The 24,113-nt window shown below is 40.5% G+C and overlaps 1 protein-coding gene and 1 non-coding gene across 2 annotated transcripts in view; both read right to left on the bottom strand.

Annotated features, from left to right (window-relative positions):
- ADAMTS3 (ADAM metallopeptidase with thrombospondin type 1 motif 3) overlaps positions 1–24,113 on the bottom strand; it is a 298,163-nt gene that overhangs the window by 56,685 nt on the left and 217,365 nt on the right. The window contains exon 5 of the mRNA XM_075544217.1: positions 14,541–14,743. Coding sequence (XP_075400332.1) covers positions 14,541–14,743 — 203 coding nt within the window. The remainder of the gene's footprint in view (positions 1–14,540; positions 14,744–24,113) is intronic.
- Positions 22,230–22,338, bottom strand: LOC142444018 (U6 spliceosomal RNA). The gene has a single exon (XR_012783711.1). It is a non-coding gene; the product is annotated as a U6 spliceosomal RNA (small nuclear RNA).

Below are 24,113 nucleotides of genomic sequence, written 5' to 3'. Positions count from 1 at the left end.
AGGGTTGCTGTGAGTCAGGACCAATGCACTCGTCCCGATCAACTACATTTAGGGGACCAGGTGGCTCAGTGGGTTAAAGTTTGGGCTGCTAATGCAAAGTCAGTTATTCAAACCCACCACGCGATCCACAACAAGAAAAACAAGGCTGCCTGCTCCCATAAAGACTTACAGTCTCCAGAGCCCAAAGAAGGCGCTCTACTCTGTCTTCGGGGGCAGGTATGAGTCTGAATTGATTCGATGGCAGTGGGTGGGCATTTGTGTTTTAGTATTAAAAATGTTATCTCCTTTGCAGGTTCACTTTTAAAACGTCCTGAATAATTATTTACTTTTCATCTTGTCAGGCCCTGTCAGTGTGAGGTGGATTAACATTGATAAACAAAAGGTATATGAGTTGGAAACATAAGCCCAGGATTTGCTATTCAATAACCTGGATTCTGGCCTCAGCTCAGTCGAGTGATCTTGGGCCGGGCTCTTAACTTCTTGGAGCCAGTTTTCTCATTGGCAAATTGTTACTGTACTCTCTCAGAGAGATGTTGAAATCAAACGAGATACCACACAGGTATATTCACCCCAATGCAAAGCGCTTCTGTACGAGCACTGCTATCAATGCAGAAAAGTTGCAAAGATTTATTGTCATAATCTACCTCAAAAGAAACCCACTGAGAGGGGGGTAAAGGCTTTTAAATTAAAATTTGTGAACTATCAGTTATTTAAATAATTAGTTTAATTTATCAAATCAAACACTAGGAAAGTCAGTCCTTTGTGAGTGTAACTGTTTCGGTGAAGCCGTTGTCTAAACGTTATGGGAAAACTTTCCAGCAGATGGCGCTGTGCACATTTCAGAGATGGAAAAATGACAGGGAGCTTGATAGACTTCAATGGAATAACTGTCCCTGGCTTTCCCTATATTTACACATATTAAAATTAACTTCCTTAAGATAAATAAGATGTTAAAAATAATATAGCATAAAGTAGATCTTCCTTTGAATGCTTTTCTCATCTGTCTCTTTAAAAAACAAAGGAGAATAGGAAGGCACCTTTATCTAGATTCTTCTTCTGGTCGAAACTTCTGATTCTTCTACCTGATTGAAATTTCATAAGAAACTCCTATGATCTGGCAACAAAATGTTCAGGTATTTTATTAGTCAGTAAATTACATACAGAAAGAACTGCACCCTATCATTCTGAATTACCCGTTCGATTTGCTCAAAGTGAACTAAAATGATGTTTGTTAACAAAGCATCTTTTCAAAGTGCAGGGACAAGGAAAGCACCATTTCTCTAAGTAACAGGACCATCACCAACCAACAGATACTATTACATAGGGCCTTCCAGAGCACTGTTCTAAACACTCAAATGCTCCTCGCCACAACTTTCGATGTGTTACGAAGTAGTCGAGAAACTGACACTAAGACAAGTTGAGTCACCTGCCCAAGGTCCCACACCAGGCACACAAAGAAAGGGAGGAAGCCCCAGGCAGTGTGACTCCCGAGAGAGTATTGTTACCCACCTTACTGTACGTCCACTGATGTGCCGGGCATGGCCAAGTACCACGCACAAAAGAACTTGTTTTGGAGTAATTCATAGCCCTAAGCTTAAGAAACTGCTACAGAAACATCGAGAAAGATTTTTTTAAACTATCTACTTTTCATAATCTTCATATGAATTTGAAAGAAATGAGGGCTGTACTCTGAATGGAAGAAAACTCAGGATTCCCTAACATGTATACAATTGACTCTGGAAAACATTAATGGGGGGGGTGGGGGAAGAGGAGCCATAATAGGCTACCAGAAAAAACCTGAACAAGAAAAGACAGGGCTGCTGTTTATAACAAGGGTTTGGGATTATATGACAAGCAGTAAGCATACATCATTTGAAGAAATCACGTATTTGACACTACATCATGCAACTTAAAGTATGTCTATGTAAAACTGAATTTCCTTTCACCCTGTGAGCCAATCCATTGGACCATTGGTAGATTTCAATGAGGTGTCCAGGGTTGAGCTCAGATTCTTTATTAAATTATTTAAAAGAAGAGGTAAACAGAACATTAATTCAATTTTCAGATGATCTTAAATTGGAAAATATTGCCAATGATGTGAAGGGGGGAACAAAGGTAAAATCAAATCAAGTATTCCTTCCCTTGAAAGGAAAATTCCTTCCAGGTTGTTCCCGGACAGGACAATTTCTCCCGGGACATTTCCCTGGCAGGACAATCTGACTGCTTTGTCTGAGCAGCTGATGAACAGCTTTGTCTGCCCTTCACGAACCAACGTTCCTTTTGCTTTCAGATGGTGGATTAGGTGTTAGAGGCAGGGTATCCTACTAGTTAAGAACATGGGCTTTGCAGTGAGACGAGCTGGATTTGATTGTGACTGTGGCATAGTAGGTTACCGCTGTGCCGCTAACCTAAAGATCAGTAGTTCAAATCCACCAGATGAGGTTTCATTCTCAACAGTTAAGAGTTTTGGAAACCAACAGGGGCAGTTCTTCCCTGTCCTATAGGGTTCCTATGAGTTAGAATCGACTTGATGGCAGTGAGGGGTTTTTTTTCCCTCCTTAATATAAACTTCGTCATTTTATTAAAGATTTTTTAATTGAAAATCTTTATCAACTTCCTCATCGGTAAAATGGGTAACAGTAACCTCCTACTAAGAATGTTGCAAGGGATAAATTACCATATATATATAGAGAGAGAGAAAGAAAGAGAGAGCGAGAGAGAGCGAGAGAGAGAGAGAACTTAGAACAGTACCTGGCTGTTGCAAATACAAACAAATAAAAGATAAACGTGTGTGTGATCATTATTTGTATAGATGCAAATAATTAATATATATATAATCCATATATTTATCAAAAATTTATTTAGAAAGTTTAGTTGTTATCATCATTGTTATTCCCCCAGAAGCACTTGACGGATAGACCTAGGGCTTCTGGTTAACTGAAGATAAACAACACATAGATGATGACTAAGATGATTCTGACTAGACTTTCTAAATGTTTGCATTGTAATGAGAAAGCATGCATTCCAACTTTTTTTTCCAACTTGTTTTACAGCTAAAATTCAAGCTAAACATGTGAGCCACATGCCTCCTTGAGTGATCAGCCCCATCCTGTATGTCCCACTTAGCCAGCTGTTTCCTGACTCGCCAGTTCCCTCATCTTCAGTCTGACACTACTGAACACTGCTGTTTAATCCATCTGTCACCACATATTTAGTCTAGGGGGGCCATGTGCCCAATAATTCTGAGGATGGGAATCGGATAGTAAACAAGTTCAAGCCCTGTTATCCTAAGGGATGCTTGTATATTTCAACAAGGAAAATAGACTATACACAAGAACCATAAATAAATATAAAGCATTCACTTTAGATGAGAATAAGTGTATTAGACAATACATCCTCGAGAAAAGACACTGGCAAAAAAGAGGTTCTCAAGATGAGGGAGTTAGGGAGGAAAGACCCATGGGCAGGATAATAGCGATCGCTCGATATTTGGAGGAAGGAGCACATTCATTAGGCATAGAAAAAGGCTTCAAGTGCATTATCACGAAAGTTCAAAAGTCTACAGAAGAGACACTCTTATCGTGGATTTATAGATTGCGCACGAGAGAAGTTACACAATATGTTCTTACAAATGAGTAGCAAACATAAAATTCAAAAATCGACATGAAGTTACTGCTGGTTCAATAGTCACAACTTTCTTGTCTATCTTTCTCTTTCCTGGCGTTCCACTTGCTTCTAGCCTTCTTGTTCCCACTTAAAGGCATACGCTCTGAAATAATAAATATAAAAACAAGTAACTGCAGGATGGGGCTGATCACTCAAGGAGGTATGCGGCTCACATGTTTAGCTTGAATTTTAGCTGTAAAACAAGTCAGAGTTCGATATAAACTGGTAGGATGTTTTCGGTTTGGGCATACTTTTGAACTATTATCTGTGGAAACTAGGTAGACTGGGCTATATGTTAGGTTAAATCAGTAGTTACATTCATTGCTCTTCAAGACAAAGGTGTATGACCACACATTATTTGTTGTTTCCATTCTGCCCCTTTTCTATGGCAATGCTGACAAGATTTGATCTAAGAGTGTTTGGAAAGGGAGCCAAAGGCAGGTTAAAAAACAAAACATAAATTCAGAAATGAATTTTTGGCTCCAAGTAAATCCTAGCTCCAATTTAAGACCAATTCGTTCTTACATCATTGCCCTGCTTGATACTTGGTATCAACCACAGGAAGGGAACAAAGAAGAAATGGGTGCTGTAGAAATGGGTGGCAAAGAAATTAGATGGTTCTGGCTGTCAGATAAAACAGTGTCTGGGGCATTAAAGGCTCGTCTCCAAACATGCAGCCATCCAAGTGAGCTGTGAGCTAAGTCCACATGAAAGAAGCACACCATCATCAGTCACTGAAGGATTGTGAATCATGTCATCCAAACTGGGGAAGAGTATCAGAGTCTAGACTGTGAGATTCTGGTTTGCTATGAATGACAGTGGGAGCCCCAGATTCTTTTGTGGGAGCTGCACAGGCAATGAGCCTCCAGTGGTCTCCCTCTGTCCATTTAGAGGGCTGGGAGGAAAGTGGTTCCGAGGCAGAGTGCATTGGAGAGATGACTGTGGAAGATCAGAAGATCAACCTGACTTGAACGGTGAAAACCGTGTCAGTTGATCCCCTCTCTGATGTGCATTAGGCCTGATCTGATTCATATTGGGGTTTATCTCAGATGTGTTATGTCACTGGGGTCACCCTCTTAAATTACCGCTATGTATTTTTCTCTTTTTCAGTATATGATGAACCTTATAGGGACAGAAAGTAGAGCAAGAGTTTCTGGACAGCACATTGAGTGAGTGTGTGTGTGTGTGTGTGTGTGTGTGTGTGCATGTGTGGCGGGGAGGGGGAGGAGGGGGAAGGTAAGAGGGAGCTGATGTCTCGAGGAATTCAGGAAGGAAGAGAATGTTTTGAAGCTGGTAGCACTTGTACAACACTGCTTGATGTGACTGAACTATGGAAATAGATGATTGGTATCTGAATTAACTCCCAATAAAATGGTTTTGAGAAAAAATCCTGTTATATCAAATTTAATTTGGGATACAGAGACTTTCTGCTTGAATGAATAGTCTAAGATATTCTAGATAAGGCACACATATTTTTATGAGAGATAACGGCTCCAATTTGCCTCTGTAACTGTTATGTTTAATCTGCATTGGGAAAATGAAGGCAGTTTGTTGAGGCAGGGGCACGTTATGTAAATCACAAAGAGTTTGCAGCAAGGCTGATTCCTGGCACTTAGAGACCATGAGTCTTTTATTACAGCATACGTCTAACAGAATCTCTATCTTCCAACTCATTATAATGTATCCCATCTGAGTTTTAAGAACATCTGAAGAACATATTTATGCAATGCACATTAATGACAGAAGTCCTGATGAGCTGTGAGATGACATGAAGAACTTCACACATGAAAAAGGAAAAGGTCGCCAAGAAGGCAAGCAAGCAAGAAAAGATCACAGCGGATGTGAGAGGGACTCGGAAACTTGCTCATCAATGGAGAGTAGCCAAAGGCAATGGAGGAAATGGTGACGTAAAAGAGCTAAGCAGAAAATTTCAAAAGACAGTCCAAGAAGACCAAGTAATTATACTAAAATGTACAAAGACCTGACAGTTGGAGGACCTAAAGGAAGGACATGCTCACTGTATCTCCGGCGAAAGAAGTTAAGAAAAAGAATTGAAGTCTTAAGTTGCAATATCGAAAGATTCTATAGTAAAACCTTGAGCAATGCAGAAAGCATCAAAAGATGAAAGGAACACAAAGAATCACCTTTCCAAACCGAATTGGTTGACAGTTAATCATTCCTAGATGAATCATATGCTCAAGGTCCAGTGGCATTGAAGGGACGGGTTCAAGCTGCACCGAAGGCACTGGGGAAGCAAAGACCTGACGGAACGCTAATGGAAATGTCTCAACAAGCTGAAGCGGCTCTGAAAGTACCCCTTGGGCTATGCCCAGAACTATGGAAAGCTGCTACTTGGCCAACTGACTAGAAGAATTCCGTATTTGTGCAAGATGTCACTTTGAGGAATAAGGTGTGCCTGACCCAAGCCATGGGTTTTTCAAGTGCCTTTGAAAGTTGGACCAAGAATATAGAACACCAAAGAATAGATGCATTGAATTATAGTTTTGGCAAAGAAAATAGAAATACCATGCGCTGTCAGAAGAATAAATTAATCTGTCTTGGGAGAAGCACAGGCAGAATGCTCCTTAGAATCCAGGATGATTAGACTTTGGATAGGTTATCTGGAGAAACGTGTCCCTGGGAAGGGCATCGTGCTCGGTCAAGTCAGTGAAGAAGTTGACGCACAAGTCAATAGGCTGGTGGCTGGGACAGTGGGCTCAAAATAACAATTGTGAGAATGCCACAGAACCAAACAGTTTTTTATCCTGTTGTCCAAAGGGTCACTATGAACCACAAGCAACTGGATGACATATAATGACAACATCATTAGTACCATATTTTATCAACATTTTTTGGAAGATGACTCAAAAATGGCTGAAGTTATACTTCAATAGGAAACAGACAAAAGTTCAAGCTATATTCAGAAGAGAACATGAAATGAGGGATATAACTGGCTCCTGCCAGTCGAACCTTGCTTGAAAGCTCAGTAGCCAGAAAGATGTTTGCCTGTGTATTGCTATCTAAGGTATTCACCTGTGTAGACCATAACACATTGTGGATAACTTTGCAAAAATGGGAACTCTGGACACTTAATTGTGCTTCTGTGGGACTTACACATATATCAAGAAGGCAGTCATCAGAATAGACGAAGAGAATTCTACTTAGTTCAAACCTGGAAACGTGTGGGGCAGGATGGCATTCTTTAACTTTACTTAGATGATCTGTATGCTAAGCAATCTATCTACTTTTCACTTACTCTCTTGCTAGTTGACATTTCCTTTTTATGAAGTAGTTAAAGGGTCACAGACTCTTTTAAACAATAGCAGGTGGTAATGGTAATGAATGCTAAGAGGCAGAGTGACCATAACACAGGTTATGATGGTCAGGGATGGGTCAACTTGGCTGGTTATGAGAGATTTGACAGTTGTGTAGTAATATAGCTTGAAGTTGTGTAATCATGTAAAGAACTCTCAATTTTCACATAAAGCAAAGTTTCACATAATAATCTGGTCTTTGAACCTACAGCTCTCTTCAGTGAGTAGGCATAATTTGAGAAGCTGTGTTATATGAAAAAGAACATCTTATCAGGATTTTAAAAGAGCTTATTAACACCATGTGATATACAGATGACATACTTTTACTTGTGAAGGAAAAACACTAGAGCCTGAAGTGTGCACTACAGCTCAACAACAACAAGTTGAATAAACATCATGTTAAATGGTGACAAATTGGAAGTTTGCAAGAATGTCATTCTTCTTTTATCAATAATCAATACCCATGAAAGCAACAGTGAAGAAATCAAAATAGACTGCATTGGACCAATGTGTGGCAAAAGACCTTTATAAAATCTTTAGTGATACCACATGAGAACTATGGTACACCTGACCCAAGGCACAGTCTTTTCCATGGCCTCATCTGTAGTGACAGCTGGAAGCTGAAAGGGGAAGACTAACGACGGTTTGATACAGTGAGTTGGCTAAGGACACTGATGATGCCAGGTGCCGCCAGACAAAGAACAAGTCTGTTTGGAAGAAACATAGCCAGGATGCTTCTTAAGCTGGGACGGGGAGACCTTGTCTCCCTAACTGACATGTCAGCAGTAGGGACCAGTCTCTGGAGAAAGCATCAGGCTTGGCAAACAGAGCACCAGAGAGAAAGAGGGAGGCCCAGCATGAGTTAGAACAATACGGTGTCTGAAACGATGGGTCCAAACAAGGAAAGGGTGTGAAGTTGGAGCTGAATGAGCAACATTTCATTCCACTGTGCATGAAGGCACTATGAGTTGTAGCTGCCTGGAAGGCGCCCCACAATCACAACTTCTCTGGTTGTGTGTAGTGTCTGAGAACAATGTACCATATATACTCGAATATAATCCGAGTTTTTCAGTACATTTTGTGCAGTTTTTTTTAAATTCCGTTTTTGTGGTAAAATTAGGTGGCTAGGCATATATGTGGGTCAACTTCTACGTAGAGTATAAGCGGTATATGTTTTCACAAGGGAGAAAAAATGAAATTGCTGAGGAAGTTTAGAAATTATTGGGCTCTCATTTTAAAGCCATATCTGGATGATAATAACAAGAGGAAAAGCTACCTTGGAATCACCTTTAAACTGTATCCATTTAAAAAATCAAATCACATTCTTTTTCAGAGACTGACATGTCACACAGCATAAATGCATAGTCTAGAGGCTCATGAGAATTCATACACGGACATCAGAGATATCTTTGTGACACAGAATCAAAACTTCATGTCCATATTAAATACCTAAATCTGATTGAATTTCAACTGCTTGGCTTATTGTTCCAAACTTATTATTTATAGAGTAGCTGCAAGTGAACTAGCATTCTTCCTATCCTTACAGTTTATTTAATAACATGATTAAGAATTGGTGAATTCTTGGGTCACTTAAAGTTAGCAGGAATATGTGCAGATAAGCTATGTGGTTAACAGGAAGTGGCAGCCTTTACACTTCTCCCTTGCCCGTCCTCCCGCATGCTCAGTTCACCGTCATGCCCGTCCTTGCCTGGTGTATCTTTGTCCTTCTCCAAGGAAGCTGCATCGTTATTCACATTCTAAGGTTTGATCGGGCGTTTGCAGGTTTGAGTTACTTTTCAGTCTCTCTGTAAAACCCAAGGAACTCTTAGTAGTACAGTCGCTAAGCATTTGGCTGCTAATGGAAAGGATGCCAGTGAGCGTTTGAGCACGTTAAACGGCCTAACCTCCCCGCCTTCCTACCCCTTCCACCAGAAAGAGAGGGATATAAATTTGGAGAAGAGTTACAAAGCCATGGCACAGGCGTTTATATGAACTTGGACACAACTGGCACCTGTCTCATTTGGCATCTGTCTAACTATGTTGATGCTGTTATTAGTTGTCAATTCCAACTCATGGCTATAATTTTAACAGATCACCAGGCCTTTATTTTTTCTAGTGTGATACTGGTGGCTTTGAACCACTAACCTAACGCTAGAGTGCAGACCATTTGTGCCACCTAAGAAGCATCCACTGTGTCACAGGTGAGTGAAAAGTGACCCACCCCCCCAATGTTTAACACAGTGCTGAGCACAGAGTTTTTCTTGTCAGGTGTGATCAAGTTGATTCTGGCTCTTAGCAGCCCCATCTGAAAAGTAGAACTGCCCTACTGAGTTTCCTAAGCTGCAATATTGACAGGAATGATTCACCAAACACCGCTTCTCCCACTGGATGGGTGAGGACTGCCAAATTCTGGTTAGCAGCTGAGCACTTAACCATTGCACTACCAGGATTCCTCTAGCACGTAATAAAGCCAAAACCCAAATCACTGCCATTCAGCCGATTCCAACTCATCGCCACTCTACAGAACAGGCAGACCGGACCTTGTGTGTTTCCCAGGTTACAACTCTACAGTGATCTAAAACTTCCTCTTTCTTCCCCGGAGCTGCTGGCGATTTAAAACTGCTAGCCAGCACATAATAATTTCTCCATAAATGCCTGGTGTTACTATTACCAAAAATCGTCTACTTCAACCTCTAGGAATTATTCACTGCCTTTCTCACATAACACACTTTTACTTTTATGTATCTGTGACTTTATTTATGTGGTTCCCTTTTATTGGAAAGCTTTCTCTCTTTTCTCTAACAAGAAAATTCTATTCAATTTGCACAGCCCAATACTTTATCAATTCCTAGGTTATGTTTTCCTAGGTCCTGCCAGGTAGAAATGATCGGTTTTGCTCTCTCCATTGGATTGCTGTGAACCAGAATTCACTTGAGAGGTGTGGATTTGATTTTGGTGCATGTAACAATTTACTTATCAAGATGTCACTCATGATAGGGGATAAACCTATGTCTTAAACTACTTTGTGTTATCCCACTGTCTTGGGTATAGTCAGTACTCATTTAATGCTGATTCAAAGGTTATTTTCTAAAGCAGAACAAAATAAACAAGAGAAACCTTCTCTGGGGACTTTATACAAAAACACTCATTGCCAGAGTTGATTGCAACTCCTGTTGTTGTTAGGTGCGGGTGAGTCGGCTTCCACTTACAGCAACCCTGTCTAAAGCAGAAGGACACATCGCCCAGTCCGGTGTCCTCCTCACCACTGTTACTCTACTCATGAGGTTTTCGGTACCTGACAATGTTTCGATGCTCTCCATAAGGTGGTCAGCGGCTAATGCCTCATAAGTGGACAGTCTATTCCTGCTTCATAGTCTGACTCCACAGAACAGAGTAGAACCGTTACACTGAGTTTCTAAGACTATCAGCTCTTAAGAAGCAGATGGCCTCCTCTCTTTTCCACAGAGCAGCTGGTGGGTTCAAACTGCTAAACTAAACTCTGCATGAGCAGCCAAGCACTGCAATCCCAGGGGCCCCAGAAGAGTTGTATGATGTTAGTACTGTCACATCAGTTGTGACCCATAGAGACCCAATGCCCAACAGAAGGAAACACTGCTGAGTGCTGGGCCATCCTCACAATTGTCCTTATATCTGAACCCACTGTGCCAAGTCTTCTCATTGCCGGCCTTCCTCTTTCACACTGCCTTTCCACTTTACCAAGCAAGATGTCCTTCTCCAGAGACTGGTCTCTCTTGATAATACGTCCAAAGCCTGTGACATGCAGCGTTGCCATCCTTGCCTCTTCGGAGCACTCTGGCTGCACTTCTTCCAAGATAGATTTGTTTATTCTTTTGTTAGTTCATGCTACTGTCAATATTCTTCACCGGCACCATAATTCAAATGCATCAATTCTTCTTTGGTCTTCCTTGTTCCATGGCCAACTTTCACACAGGCATATGCGGCAATTGAAAATACCGTGGTTTGGCTCAGGCACACTTTAATCCTCAAAGGAACATCCTTGCTTTGCGACATTTTGTTTGGTCTTTTGAAGCAGCTTTACTTACTGCAAGGTGTAGTTTGTCTCTTGACTGCTGCTTCCAGGAGCAGGCCTGGCACATAGCGGGCAATAAATCATAATCCATAGAATGAGGCCTATCGTCATGTCTTACGCTTAGAACTGCTTTCGTAGAAGGTAGTCATGTAACAAAATAATAAAATTAAGTGATTCTTACTGTAATATATGCAATATGTAACATACTTTACATGTTTCTTATTTAAAATAATACAAACTTGTCAAGAATCTAAGAATTGGAAATAGTCATGTTGTTTTACACTGTACTTATAACTGGTTATCCTTAATTACTATTTAGCAATGAAAATTCCCCACAATTGGAAATAGAAAAAAAAGAGAGAGAGAAAATTCTCACAATCAAAAAAATAGAGTTACAAATAACAGGAAATACACTATGACAATTCTTTCCTTATTCATGAGAGAAGTGGGGAATTAGAGGAGGGCCATCCTCCCCTTTGAGGGAAGCATACCCAATCAGGGGAGTTGTTCAAACTGTACACTTGGCTTTCACCGAGAGAAAGGTGTTTCGGTGAGCTCCCTTTCCGGTGTCCAATCTCTCAGACTTGCATAGCGAATTCCCTATCGTGTTTCCCACATTCCTACGCAGTCCTCAACATCACTGAGGCGATGTGGCCTTGAAATAGAAGGAATACATCTCAGCCAAAATAGTGGGAATGACCAAAGCTAATTCAAAATAGTAGATAAACTACAACTACTTAACACGGTTCTGGAATAAAATGTGCTGTTTTTAAGCATTTAATCTGGCTATACTTACATTGAATATTAATTAATCGGTATTAGAACTAAATATAATTTGAATTTCCTAACCCAGATAGTTTCCCCACCTAATACCACTGTCATTTCAATTATTCCCACCACCACACTCTGATTATTTAAAATTCACTTACAAACTGATTTTTAAAGTGTCTTAAGTTCACTTATTTTTAAAATCTTGCATCCTCTAGAAACCTAATAATTGTTCACTTACTTCCTAAGCACTGCTTTTATTATAGTGTTCAAGTGATGAAAACTCTCATTTGACATCTCCTCTTGTCTCACGTTCAAAACCTATGCATCCAAAGATTGTTCATATCTAGCTCTACATTATTTGTTCATCTATTCAGTAGAAATTTAACTGTCAATAACGTAAGGACCTTCCTCCAAAAAATGAAATAATAAACACAAATTTCCCATTTAAAAAGTACTCAAAACTCAATTTAAACTAAAGAGAAATCATAAAGCAAATTATTTGGATCCAGAAATACTTCCTATATTTGAGAACTGTAAAGTAACTACCTTCTTCTGGATTCATTAAGAATGCAAAATCAACAACCAGGTAAACTAAACATAGAATCTCTGTTGATTCATCAGGTAAGGAAAAGATAAACCGATGAAACTAAAGAACACCATGCTCTTAGACATTGTGATACCTTTCTCCACAAATCAGTTGAAAGTAAGAATTGTTTTGCTATAGATTTTATTTACTAATTTCCGTCTCAAAATATTTGATATGTTAACACCTTTAACACCTATAAACCTCAAATCTGGTGTGTTGTGACTTTATATAACCATGGAAAATTTTAAACCATGACCAATGTAAGAGATAATAATCATTTGTACATAATGTCTAGGATTAAATTTTAGGAGAAAAACTTCAATTTTCCTGACCTCAAGTTTCTATGAAGCAATTTCATTAGGCTACCAATGCTGCCTTCTGCCCCTCCCCTCCCCTCTTGAGATGTAGTCAGTTACCTGATCGGGCCTTCTAGCTCGCCAGGATCTCATTTGGGATGTGCTGTAATTCTAGCCTTTGTGCTTGTGATTATTATCTCATATTGAAGGGAGCTCTCTGTTATCCCCATGGCCAGGATTAAGGTGGGAGATATTCTGAGTCGCTACTTTATTAGAGATGTGAATCAAGCCACCAATCTTTCTTTCCTTGTAGATATAGTAGTCTGAAAGAAAAAATGACTCCTCCCATCAAGTCATTCCTCTGTGGTTCTTTTGAGATAACCATCTCAAATGCAGGAACAGAGAGAATCTTGAGCTCATCCAGGTTTTAGAACCATCTCCAACAGAGTACAACAGAGATCCATCCCTCCCTAAAGTGGCAGAGGCTTGAGCACTGGAACTGCATCAAGACAGAGCAGAGGGGCTGGCTATCCACTTGACACCTAAAACCATGAGACAGGAGGTGGAATGCTGACAGGCATCCGGACCTAGAGGGCAGGAACCAAGGGAACAAATGGCTGAGAAGCTTGGGACCAGAGAGACCCGTGGCTGTTACATGAAGAGAGGCAGGATTGTCACCCAACGACCGTATCCTTACTGTTTACTGATTCCGACTTGTGGTAACCTGTTAACTTCCCTGAAAAGTTCACCCTAATTGTGAATTGTGTCTGTCAGTTGTCTGTGGCTATTGCAAGGGATGACTGAGCCCAACAGAGAAGGAGAGTGTCGCAGGAGGACAGCTCCATGCACGGGGTAAAGGAAGATGGAGGTAGAGGCAGATCAGACTTCTGCCTTATGACAATCAGCTTAAGCTTGAGTGAAGTTGGATTCTTCTTCTACCTGTGTAGTCAGAGGAGGTCAGATAGGGCCTCCATGCTATTTTTATAAGAAAGATGACCCCCACAAAATTAAATTAAATCTCAAAGGCAAAAATTTGAGATGGAGGCAGAATTCTAAAATGAGAGGGAAAATAATCAATAAAATATTTCAATACAATTTGTGTTTTGCAGTGGTGTGAATTAAATACATAGCGTGTACACCAATATCTCAAATAGTTTTGAAAAGCATGTGGTTTACAGATTATTGGTTGTCTTAATTTGTGGTCTGGGTAAGATACAAATGATAAACCAAATAATAGAAATTTGAGTATGCTTGCTAAGTTTCTTTTGACTGTGGTTAACTCATAAGTAGAAAGGAAAGCCTTATGGTAACTACTGCATATGAACACCCCAGTGTGTTAGTCAAATGTACCTGAAGATATTTTACCTCCGGTTCAATATTCTGACAACAAGAATCTGCCTTATCAGCCATGCATTACACTTTATCCTCTGGGGATAGAGAACGACGCTGTTAAACAACAATAAGGAAACAGTTCTATTCCCCAGGGTCTACATTAAGAGAGTTGGGCAAAATCCTAAGAGATTTTTGCCTACCCAACCAGAAGAGGAAAATCCTACTTCTTTATGTTCCATTTCCATGGGATCTTTTTAAAATCATGATTTCTGTCCTGGCTTGGGGATGAAAGAAATTAATTGATCAATCAAAAATGAAAACTTTCCCACGGTCTCTTTTTTCTTTTTCATTTTTACATTTTGAATCTGTAGAACGACATTCCGACTTAATGCCGTTACGGGAACTGAGCGGGGTAGAGATGGCGTACTGAAATAGAAGGTCACACCTAGGTTCCCACGAAACCAGCTAAAGCAAGAGCAATGGATGTAAAGAGAGACAAGTCTCAGAAAGGAGTGGCTACTCACAATGTTCATCAGAGTGAGGAGGTAGTTTTGCACATGCTCTTTGCCATGGAAACGGACAACAGAGTCGTCCACACCCAGCAGCACTTCGATGTTGTAATCATTTTCTCCTGCGTGTCTGCGGTGTCTCACTGTCTCATTCAGCTGCTGCTCAATGTTGCTGTAAAAGCTGCCGAGATCATCAAGGCCTTCCAGGTCCGACTCTCCTAAGACACAAAAGGAGCCAAGGCATTTCAATTTTCCCAATGGGCCTTCCAGTCATCTATTTAAAAGGAAACGAGGTTGTCTCGGGTGCCCATCATGAGAACCCATCATCACCGAGAGGCTGCTTTTCAGGGTATTTTTGAAGTCATGTGAACATACGATCAGACGGATATTGGATAAGTTCCACACAGAACACTTAAGGTAAAATAGAACCCTTGTATAGAGTAGTACCATCACCCCAAACCAAGTACTCCGGAGGGCAGGAGTGCTTCCATCTGTACCGAGCTCTGTCTCCAGTGCAGGGCAATGGCAATGAGGGGCAGACACATACGAGCTGATATTCAAGAAATGGATACTATGACTAAAAATCATAGGAAATATGATAACAGAGTAACCATGGCACTGATTTGAGTTACTGTCATCACTGAGGATAACTCTTCTAGCACATATAAACTCAAATGGCTCCTCTCTCCAATAGTCTTCAATTAAAAATCACATGAGAGCATGGCCGCCAACATTTAGTGGTATGATTATCTTACTTTATTTCTTATCATATGGCCTACTTTAATTCTTCTGCTTACAGGTTTCTTGAGAACTCTGTGAAAAAAGAAGTAGGTAGAAGGTACTTGATAATAAATATCTTCTGTGTGTACCAGCCTTCATCTGGTTCTCTACCTGAAAGTGTGCATAACCACCGTTACAAGTCCATTTGAGAATTATTTCTATCTGAGGAAACAAAGTCTAGCTCTTTTTTATGTCAAGCAGCTCAAGGAATAGAAATATTTTACTTTTCCAGTAGACATTTCAGTGATAGACTTATATCTCTGTAGATATGGAGAGACACTCTTATGCTGTAACGACCCATATCATTGTCTTCCTATTACTGTGTTTTTGATGAAGAAAAGATTTCAGTGAATTTAAGAAAAATAAAACCTCCTAAAATATAAGGTTACTCAAAATTGCTGGTATAAAGTGGACAGTATATTCATTTCCATTTCAAATCTACAAACCTGGAAAGAATTTCATTTTATAAACAACCTTGGTGTCTAAAACCACTACACATTTAAAAACAAGTTTGACAGGACCAGTTCTGAGTTATGTTTTATATGGCGGTGTATCTAATGCCGCCCTGGGGTCCGTATGCCACCTGAATCAGTGGCAGGTAGTACTGAATAGGTATTTTCCCCTCCCTTGCTGTGGCGTCAGCCAAGTGGAAATAGGGGAAGAGGAGGCTCTTGGACAGGAAGATCAGTGACCAAGCCCGAGCCACACGGGATTAGAAGCAGTGGGAGTACAAGCCCCGCCACTCCTTTTCCATGAGCAAAAATTACATAGAAACAGCAACACCCACTCTCAACTGTGGGCGCACCCTCTGAATAGGAGCAGTTAGATTTGAAGGCTAGATTGTAATAGTCTTTGACCCAAACCCAGCTCTGAGTTCATTAGCTGGGAATTTTCTCCTCATGGGGAATGACATTGGTTCCACAAGACATAAATATCTCCCACTACCACCCACATCAAACAGAACACTTTCCCCAGAGGCTGTTTCCTCAAAGAGCTGTAAGCTGTGCTCAGGGCAAGACGCTCTGCCTGTCCGCCTTCTTCCTCAACCTCAAGACTTCCCACAGACTTGAGAATGAGAAAGGTGGTGGTCGTTAGTGCCCCAATAAGAAATTCATGCACAAACTTCCAGTTCTAAAAGATGGCTCTTTTAGCCAGAATTGTCAGAGACAACATCCAATAGAACTATAATAGCAGCGTTATCATATCATTCAACCTGATGCATGAACCAAGAAGCCGGATTTTCATTTCAGAAAGATGGCTCATTCTGTTCTGCCTGGCAGCACACCTGAGTGAGATCTTTACATCTATTCTTAAGCAGGTGAGTTTCTTGTAGTCAAAGAGAAGCTCCTTTTTGTTGATGTATGGGGACCCTGGGAAGGAGAGAAAAGCTATTTTTCCCCTCTCAACCATTGCTTCTGCTAAACCAAGAATCCCTCTGTACCGATCTCTACCTGTTCTGTTCAATTTTCTTTCCCTTGATTCTTAAAGTGGACACTTTCAAACATTCAAAGGAAACACAATGACATTGTTTCTGGCACTTTTTAACTCTGCCCATCAAAGTAAACACAAAGAGATACAGGGCTATGAAACATCTTCATTCATAATGAATTTTCCCAAACATGCCTGCTTTATTTATTTATGTCATTGTCAAAGAATTAGTGGCATGGATTTTGGGGTCAGACACATCTGACTTCGCATCCTAGCAGAATGAACTTACTTGATTGAGATGCCTAAAGTCTCTGAACCTCAATTTCCCATCTGTTAAGTGGGATAATGATGACATTTTGGATTTACGGTGGGACTGAGTTAATGATGGATCAAACACTGGAATGATGAAATGCCACAAGGGGGTACCCCCAATGCAATTTTCCCCCAAAAGCTGTGTATTTACTTTTATTTTTTACAAAACAGCCTTATCACCTTCAAAGCAATCTCCATTACACTTAATACATTTGACAGATCTGCGATTCCATGCTTGGAAACCTTTTTTTCAATCTTATTAGTTTGAATGGCTTAGAATACCTCCCTCATTTTTCACCTCTTCGAAGTTGTCAAATCGCTATCCATCCATTTCCCTCTTTATTCACAGAAACAAAAAGAAGTCTCACAGAGCAAGGTCAGGTAAGTCAGGTGCATGGGGCAAGAAAGGCATGCTGGGTTTTTTTGGTCAAAAACTGGATAATTGAGTTGGCTGTGTGAGCAGGTGCATGTCGTAGTGTCAAAAACAGTCCCCATTTGCCACAAACCGGGCTTTTTTGGTTGCACACTGTTATGCAATCTTTTCAGAACCTCTACATAGAAAGCTTGATTAACAGTGCCCTCACAGAAATGCACTATGAGTGAACATTTTTGTCTTTCCAGGAAGCTGACCAAAGTCCGGAATGAAGTTTGTCGTCAAGCGACACTTCACTTTTCTGAAATGAGCAAGCCCCCGGTACACTTGAGGTTTTCCATTGTGCTGTTCTTGTAAGCTGTGTTCAACATCACACGTTTCTCCAGAATTTTTCCAGAGCAGGAAACAAAATTTCACAGTCACATACCTTTCTCTTAAATCAATCAGTACAAAAAGACAAGGTTCAAAAGAAACTGCTTTTACAAAAAAATTCTGTAACCAGAGAGAACCTTCTCAGGTGACGCCACTGGGTGCACTAACTCAGAGAAAACTGCTCAATGCTCACCTAATGGGGAAAAATGCATACTACAGTGCTCCGCTCTGCCCAGCACAATTCCAGTTTTTCTTTGAGGGGGGTACCCCCTCATATACACAGTGCTTGGAGGTACTAAGTGAATTTACAAAATAGCACTTACTGCTACTGCTATTTCTACTTCTACTACCATTACTACTAAAACTACTGCTCCTATATCTCTGATAAGAAAAGTCTTCATTGCAAACACAGTTTTATTTTAGAATTTAAAAATAATATAGGCAGCATAATTATTTTAAAATTGCGCTGAGAAAAACAATCTGGTATTAATAAAGAAGGAAACGAATTACTCATCACCACTGAAGAACGGAGTTAAAATGATCAGAGAAGAGATGATGCAGAAAAAATACAGGAAGAGGGTAATATAGAAGGCTGACTTTCTGTTAAAATTATGATAATACAATGAAGATAAATTTGTTCAATAACCTTAATTATTAATTAAATACAAAATTGAAAAACACTAGCTTATATTCTGCATTGATTGAGTACCAACACAAGGTAGTTAATAAGTAGGTAAACTATATACTCTGCAGGAGTTAACCTTATAATCTCCCACCATTGTACTGAATTTCTATGCAGAGGAGAGGTGAATTAATACTACATAGCAACCAAGATTTATAAAGGATTGTATCACTTTCACAACTGCTAGTTTAGACAGATCACATTAGCAAATTGTTAGGACACACCTTTTACTAATTTTTTAAAGCGTTGTAGTTTAAAAGCTGACTCGGTGTAACAAAATCTCCATAACTAATTCTATCATGATCCCCATATATCATAAAAATAGAAATAATTTAACATATCATGTTAATCATGTCCAAACAGCCCATATCAGATCTATTTACGGCTTAAGAGAGAGGACGGGGAGGAATAAATGGAGGACGGCAGGGGAGTCAATGCAGAGAGACTGCTTGCACTTGGCACTGAACGCTCTAGGCTCCACCGTGTTGGTGTCCTGCTATGTTAAGTGCTTCAGTGAGCGGAATGCAGCTGAGCAGAGCACTAAAAAGTGATTGGCGGTACACAGAACTCTCTGGAAAAAAGGCGGGAGGAATCTCAAGTTGGGAAGAACCTCCAAACACATTTGTTATCTCAATAGTAGCCTGAAAGAATTACATATATTATAGAATTTAATTATTTATTAGGCTTCTGAATAGTTAAGCAGTTGCCTAAAGTCATAGATTTAGAAATAAGTAAAGCAGTGCTCAATGCTTTCTCCCCCAAAATCACAGAGAAGTTGAGAGACTGACTTTATCTTCTTGCCAGTTTTGGAAAATGCTGTGACTGTATGTACTGAATATAAATTATTGAATTATTTTATTTATTTCTATAATGACTGTTTTATTGTTAATTAGGTTGGGGTTTAAATCTCACAACATCACTTTGTACTCAACAGTTAAAATACTACTCAATACTCCCAATAAATCTTGCGTGATCTGCTCCTTGATTTCTCTTCTTCATGTCGTGGACGCCTGTCCTCCATCTCACGGCAGTCAACACGAACCACAGTCTAGCCCATGACTTTCTCTTCTCGTCCTCACCCTTCCCAACTTGGCAACTCCCAAAGCATGTTCCCTTTGGTATGAAATTCTTCATCTTGATTTTTACTTTTCCTTTATAACAGTGGTCTCATATCATATTTGTCCTTTGGTGATTGGTTAATTCCACTCAGTGTAGATTTCTCCAGGTCCAGCCATGCCACGTGGTGCTTTGTGGGTTCCTCAGTTTTTTAATAGATGCACAATATTCTATCAGGTGCATGCACCTGAGATTTTTTATCCATTCTCCTTTATGTGGCAGTGCTTGACATTTAATAAGCTGTTATTATTGTTATTATCAGTATATGCTGTCCTTACCAACAATGAATGTCTAACATTTTGTTAAAAAAAAAAGAAAACAGGGCCCTCTATCTAAGTGGTACAATATTAACAGTATTACAAATATTCAGACTGTCTCACCTGTCACCCTAATTCCTTCTGTTCTTGATGCTACATGAATCAGGAGAAGCCTTCAGTCTGAAGTCTGGCCAACAGACTTAGGAGTTGCTAGTCTCACAATTGAATAAGCCACATATCTGTGAGGAGGAGGGGTACGGGTGTAAGCTTCACAGTTTTACCTTTCTAACGAACTGAACCTAAGATAATATCACAATTTCACACCTTCACATATTACTTCTTGCTCTTATCTACTTAATAATATTTTACTGAATTTATATTAAAATATAGTCAGTTTGATCTATACAGAGATGTGTAGACCTAAGGACATTACATTGAGTAAATGTGCAGCACAAGAGCTATTGAAGGTGTGGACAAGCAGGGACGTGACTTTGAGGACTCGAGTGTGATTGATCAAAGGCATAGTCGTTTCAATCACTTCATATGCATGTGAATTTGCACAATGATTAAATGTGATAGCTACCTCATTTTATGTAAACTTGGTAAGTAAGTGCAGGGGTGGAGTCTAGCCTGTCAATCAGGTCACAGCCTGATGATGTCTCCTTGTGGGCATGGTTTTCTCAGGATGATTCTGGGAACTTCCTCTTCTTCTCCCTGGAGGCGGGCCTCTCTCTCTCTCGCGCGCTCGCTCTTGCTCTCTTGCTCACTCTGCCTTCATCATCCTGTTGAAGAGCTACACTCAGAGAGCTAGAGACACATGGAGACCTGCACCAGCGCTGATATGCTTCCACACTCACGGATCCACAAGGTTCCACCTACCAGCCTGTGGTCTTCCTACATTCGACACCACTGCATGTGCTGCGTGAGTCTGAAGAGGAATTCATGGGGTAGGATCAGACATACGGGCTAATGTCAGACTTATGGACTTGATCTGCACGTATGGGCTAGGGTGTTTTCTCAATATACAATTTCTCTTTGATATAAAGCTCTCTCTTATACACATAAGTATCTCTGGATTTGTTTCTATAGTCAACCCAGCCTAACAAAATAAGGAGTGCCAAGGAAGAATCTATGCATTTGAATTTTGATGCTTGTGAAGAACATTGAAAGTATTTGGGGCTACCAAGGAGCCCTGGTGGCATAGGTGTTACATATTACGCTGCAATCTGAAAGGTCTGCACTTGGAAGCCACCAGCTACACCGTGGGAGCAGAACAGGGCTTTCTTTTCCTGCACAGTCTCAGAAACTCACAGGCACAGTTCCACTCGGTTCTACAGGGTCTTTATGAGTCGACACTGACTCGATGGCAATAAGTTGGGTTTTGGTTTGGTACAGACATTCAAAAGAACCAATAAATCTGTCCTATTAGAAGTACAGACAGAATGCTCCTTAGAAGTAAAGAGGAGAGATTTGTCTCATGTACTTGGAATATGTTATCAGAAGACACTAGACCCTAGAGAAAGACAGCATGCTTGATAAAGTAGAGGGGCAGTGAAAAAGAAAAAAAACATTGGTTGCAAAAATGGGCCCAAGCATAAGAATGATTGTGAAATAAAAAACAAACAAACTCATTTTTATTGTTGTGAGAGAGGTTGCTGCTGTTGTGAGGTGCCATTGACTCAGTGTGGACCCATGGTGACCCCGTGCACAACAGAACGGAGCACTGCCCAGGCCCATGCACCACTTGCATTTAGTCTGATACTGGAGCCCAGTGGTGCAGCCACTGTGTCAATCGCCTTGAGGGCCTTCCTCCTTTTTGCTGTCCCTTCACTTGACTAAGCACGATGTCCTTCTCCAGGGACTTGTCTCTCCTGGCAACATGTCCACTGTATGTAAGATGAAGTCTCCCCATCCGTGCCTCTAAGGTGCACTCTTGGCCTTACTTCTTCCAAAACAGATCGGTTTGTCCTTTTAACAGCCCATGATACTTTTTTTCCAATCATTTCACTGGGGGCTCATACAACTCTTATCACAGTCCATACATCCATCCATTGTGTCAAGCACATTTGTTGCCATCAGTTCTCAAAACATTTGCTTTCTACTTGAGCCCTTGGTATCAGCTCCTACGTTTTCCCCTCCCTCCCCACCCCCGCCATGAACCCTTGATAATTTATAAATTATTATTATTTTGCCATGTCTTACACTGTCCGACATCTCCCTTCACTCACTTTCTGTTGTCTATCCCCCAGGGAGGGGGTTATATGTAGACCCTTCTAATTGGTTTCCCCTTGCTACCCTACCCTCCCTGTATTGCCACTCTCACCACTGGTCCTGAGGGGTTCATCCACCCTGGATTCCCTGTGTTTCCAGCTCCTATCTGTACCATGTACATCCTCTGGTCTAGCTGGATTTGCGTGTCATCCTTGCTCAGGGGCCATGCTAACCTTCTCTGTATCATTTCAACTTTAGTATACGTGCAGCCGAAGCAAGCACTGGTCTTGCTGGATTTATAAGGTAGAATTGGGATCATGCTATTGGGGTGAGGAAGCATTCAAGAACCAGAGGAAAGTTGTCACCAGCATAATTCAAATGTATCTGTTCTTCTTCAGTCCCCTTATTCAATGTCCAAGTGTCACATGGATATGAGGCAATTGACAATTGTTACAAGAGATTTCTATATCTATACATATGCATATAAGCATAAATGCATGTGTTGCTGCCCAGTCCTATGCCATGCTCACAATCGTTCCTATGTTTGAGTCCATTGTTGCAGCCACCGTGTCAATTCACCCTGTTGCGGGCCCTGCTCTATTTTGCTGCCCCTTTACTTTATGAATCATGACTTCCTGTTCTAGATATTGGTCTCTCCTGACAATGTATCCAAAACATGTGAAATGAAGTCTCACCATCTTTGTCTCTAAGGCCAACTCCAGCCATACTTCTCCCAAGACGAGTACGTTTGTCCTTCTTGCAGTCCAGGGCATTTTCAAGATTCTTTTCCAGAGCCACAATTCAAACATACATATGAGACAATTGAAAATGTAATGGCTTGGGTCAGGTGCACATAAGTCATCAAAGCCACCTTCCTGCTTTTCAACACTCTAAAGAGGTCTTGTGTAGCAGATTTGCCCAATACAATGCATCATTGATCTCTTGACTGCTGCTTCTAAAAACATTGATTGTAGATCAAAGCAAGACAAAATCCTGACAACTTCCATCTTTTCTCAATATATCTTGAAGCTAGCTTCTGGTCCTCATGAGCACAGTGTTCTGGAATACCAATTTTTCTTAAGGTTCTCTATCCAGAGTTGGTTATGATCCACACAATCTTGGTATAGTCAATAAAAAACAAACATACTTCTGCCATTCCTGTTTCAGCCAAGATCCCTCTGATATCAGCAATGATATCCCATGTTCCATGTGCTTTTCTGAATTGGGCCTGAACCTCTGGCAGCTCCCTATCAATGTATTGCTGTAACCATTGTTGGATGATATTCAGCAAAATTTACTGGCATGTAATTTAAATGATACTGTTCTATAATTTGAGCATTCCATTGAGTTACCTTTCTTTGGAATGTGTACAAAGAAGGATTTCTTCTAGTCATTTGGCCTCATAGCTGTCTTCCAAATTTTCTGGTAGAGATTAGGTAGTGCTTCCAGCACTTCATCAGCTTATTGAAACATTTCAGTTGGTATTCCGTCAATTCCTGGGTCCTTGTTTGGGGCTGGTACATTCAGTGCAGCTTGAACTCTTCCTTTAGCACCATTGGTTGTTGCTCATATGCCACCTCCTGAAAAGGGTGGGCTGTCAAATCGTCCTTTTTGGTCTAGTGACTGTGTCTTCCTTTTATCGCCTCATGATGCTTCCTGCATCATTCCATATTTAGCCCAGAGAATCTTCCTTGCTTTTCGAGGAAGTCTTGTGCAACAGATTTGCCTGATGCAGTAAGTAAGGCACTTGCACTGCCATAATGCTCTGAGAAGTCAGGAGCCTTGATCTCAAGTATGTGGACATGTGATCAGGAGTGGAATCCATCCCTGAAAAAGGACCTCATGCTTGGTCAAAGAGAGAGTCAGTGAAAAAAAGGAAGGGTAACTATGAGTCAGAACACCAGCAACAACTAAATTCAATTAAAACGAAATCCAAAAAAGCTGGCTAAGGCAAAAAAGTACTGTAAATACATTTAATGAAGGAAACTATCTTCCAAGAGTCGCAAGAATAAAGGAAGAGGAGGAGGGAGAGGAAATGTTGTTTTTAGATTCTTTTT

The sequence above is a fragment of the Tenrec ecaudatus genome, chromosome 3 (assembly GCF_050624435.1).
Source record: "Tenrec ecaudatus isolate mTenEca1 chromosome 3, mTenEca1.hap1, whole genome shotgun sequence".
Lineage (NCBI taxonomy): Eukaryota > Metazoa > Chordata > Mammalia > Afrosoricida > Tenrecidae > Tenrec > Tenrec ecaudatus.
Note: the sequence above shows the minus strand (reverse complement) of the source record. Positions and strands in the feature narration are given on the sequence as shown.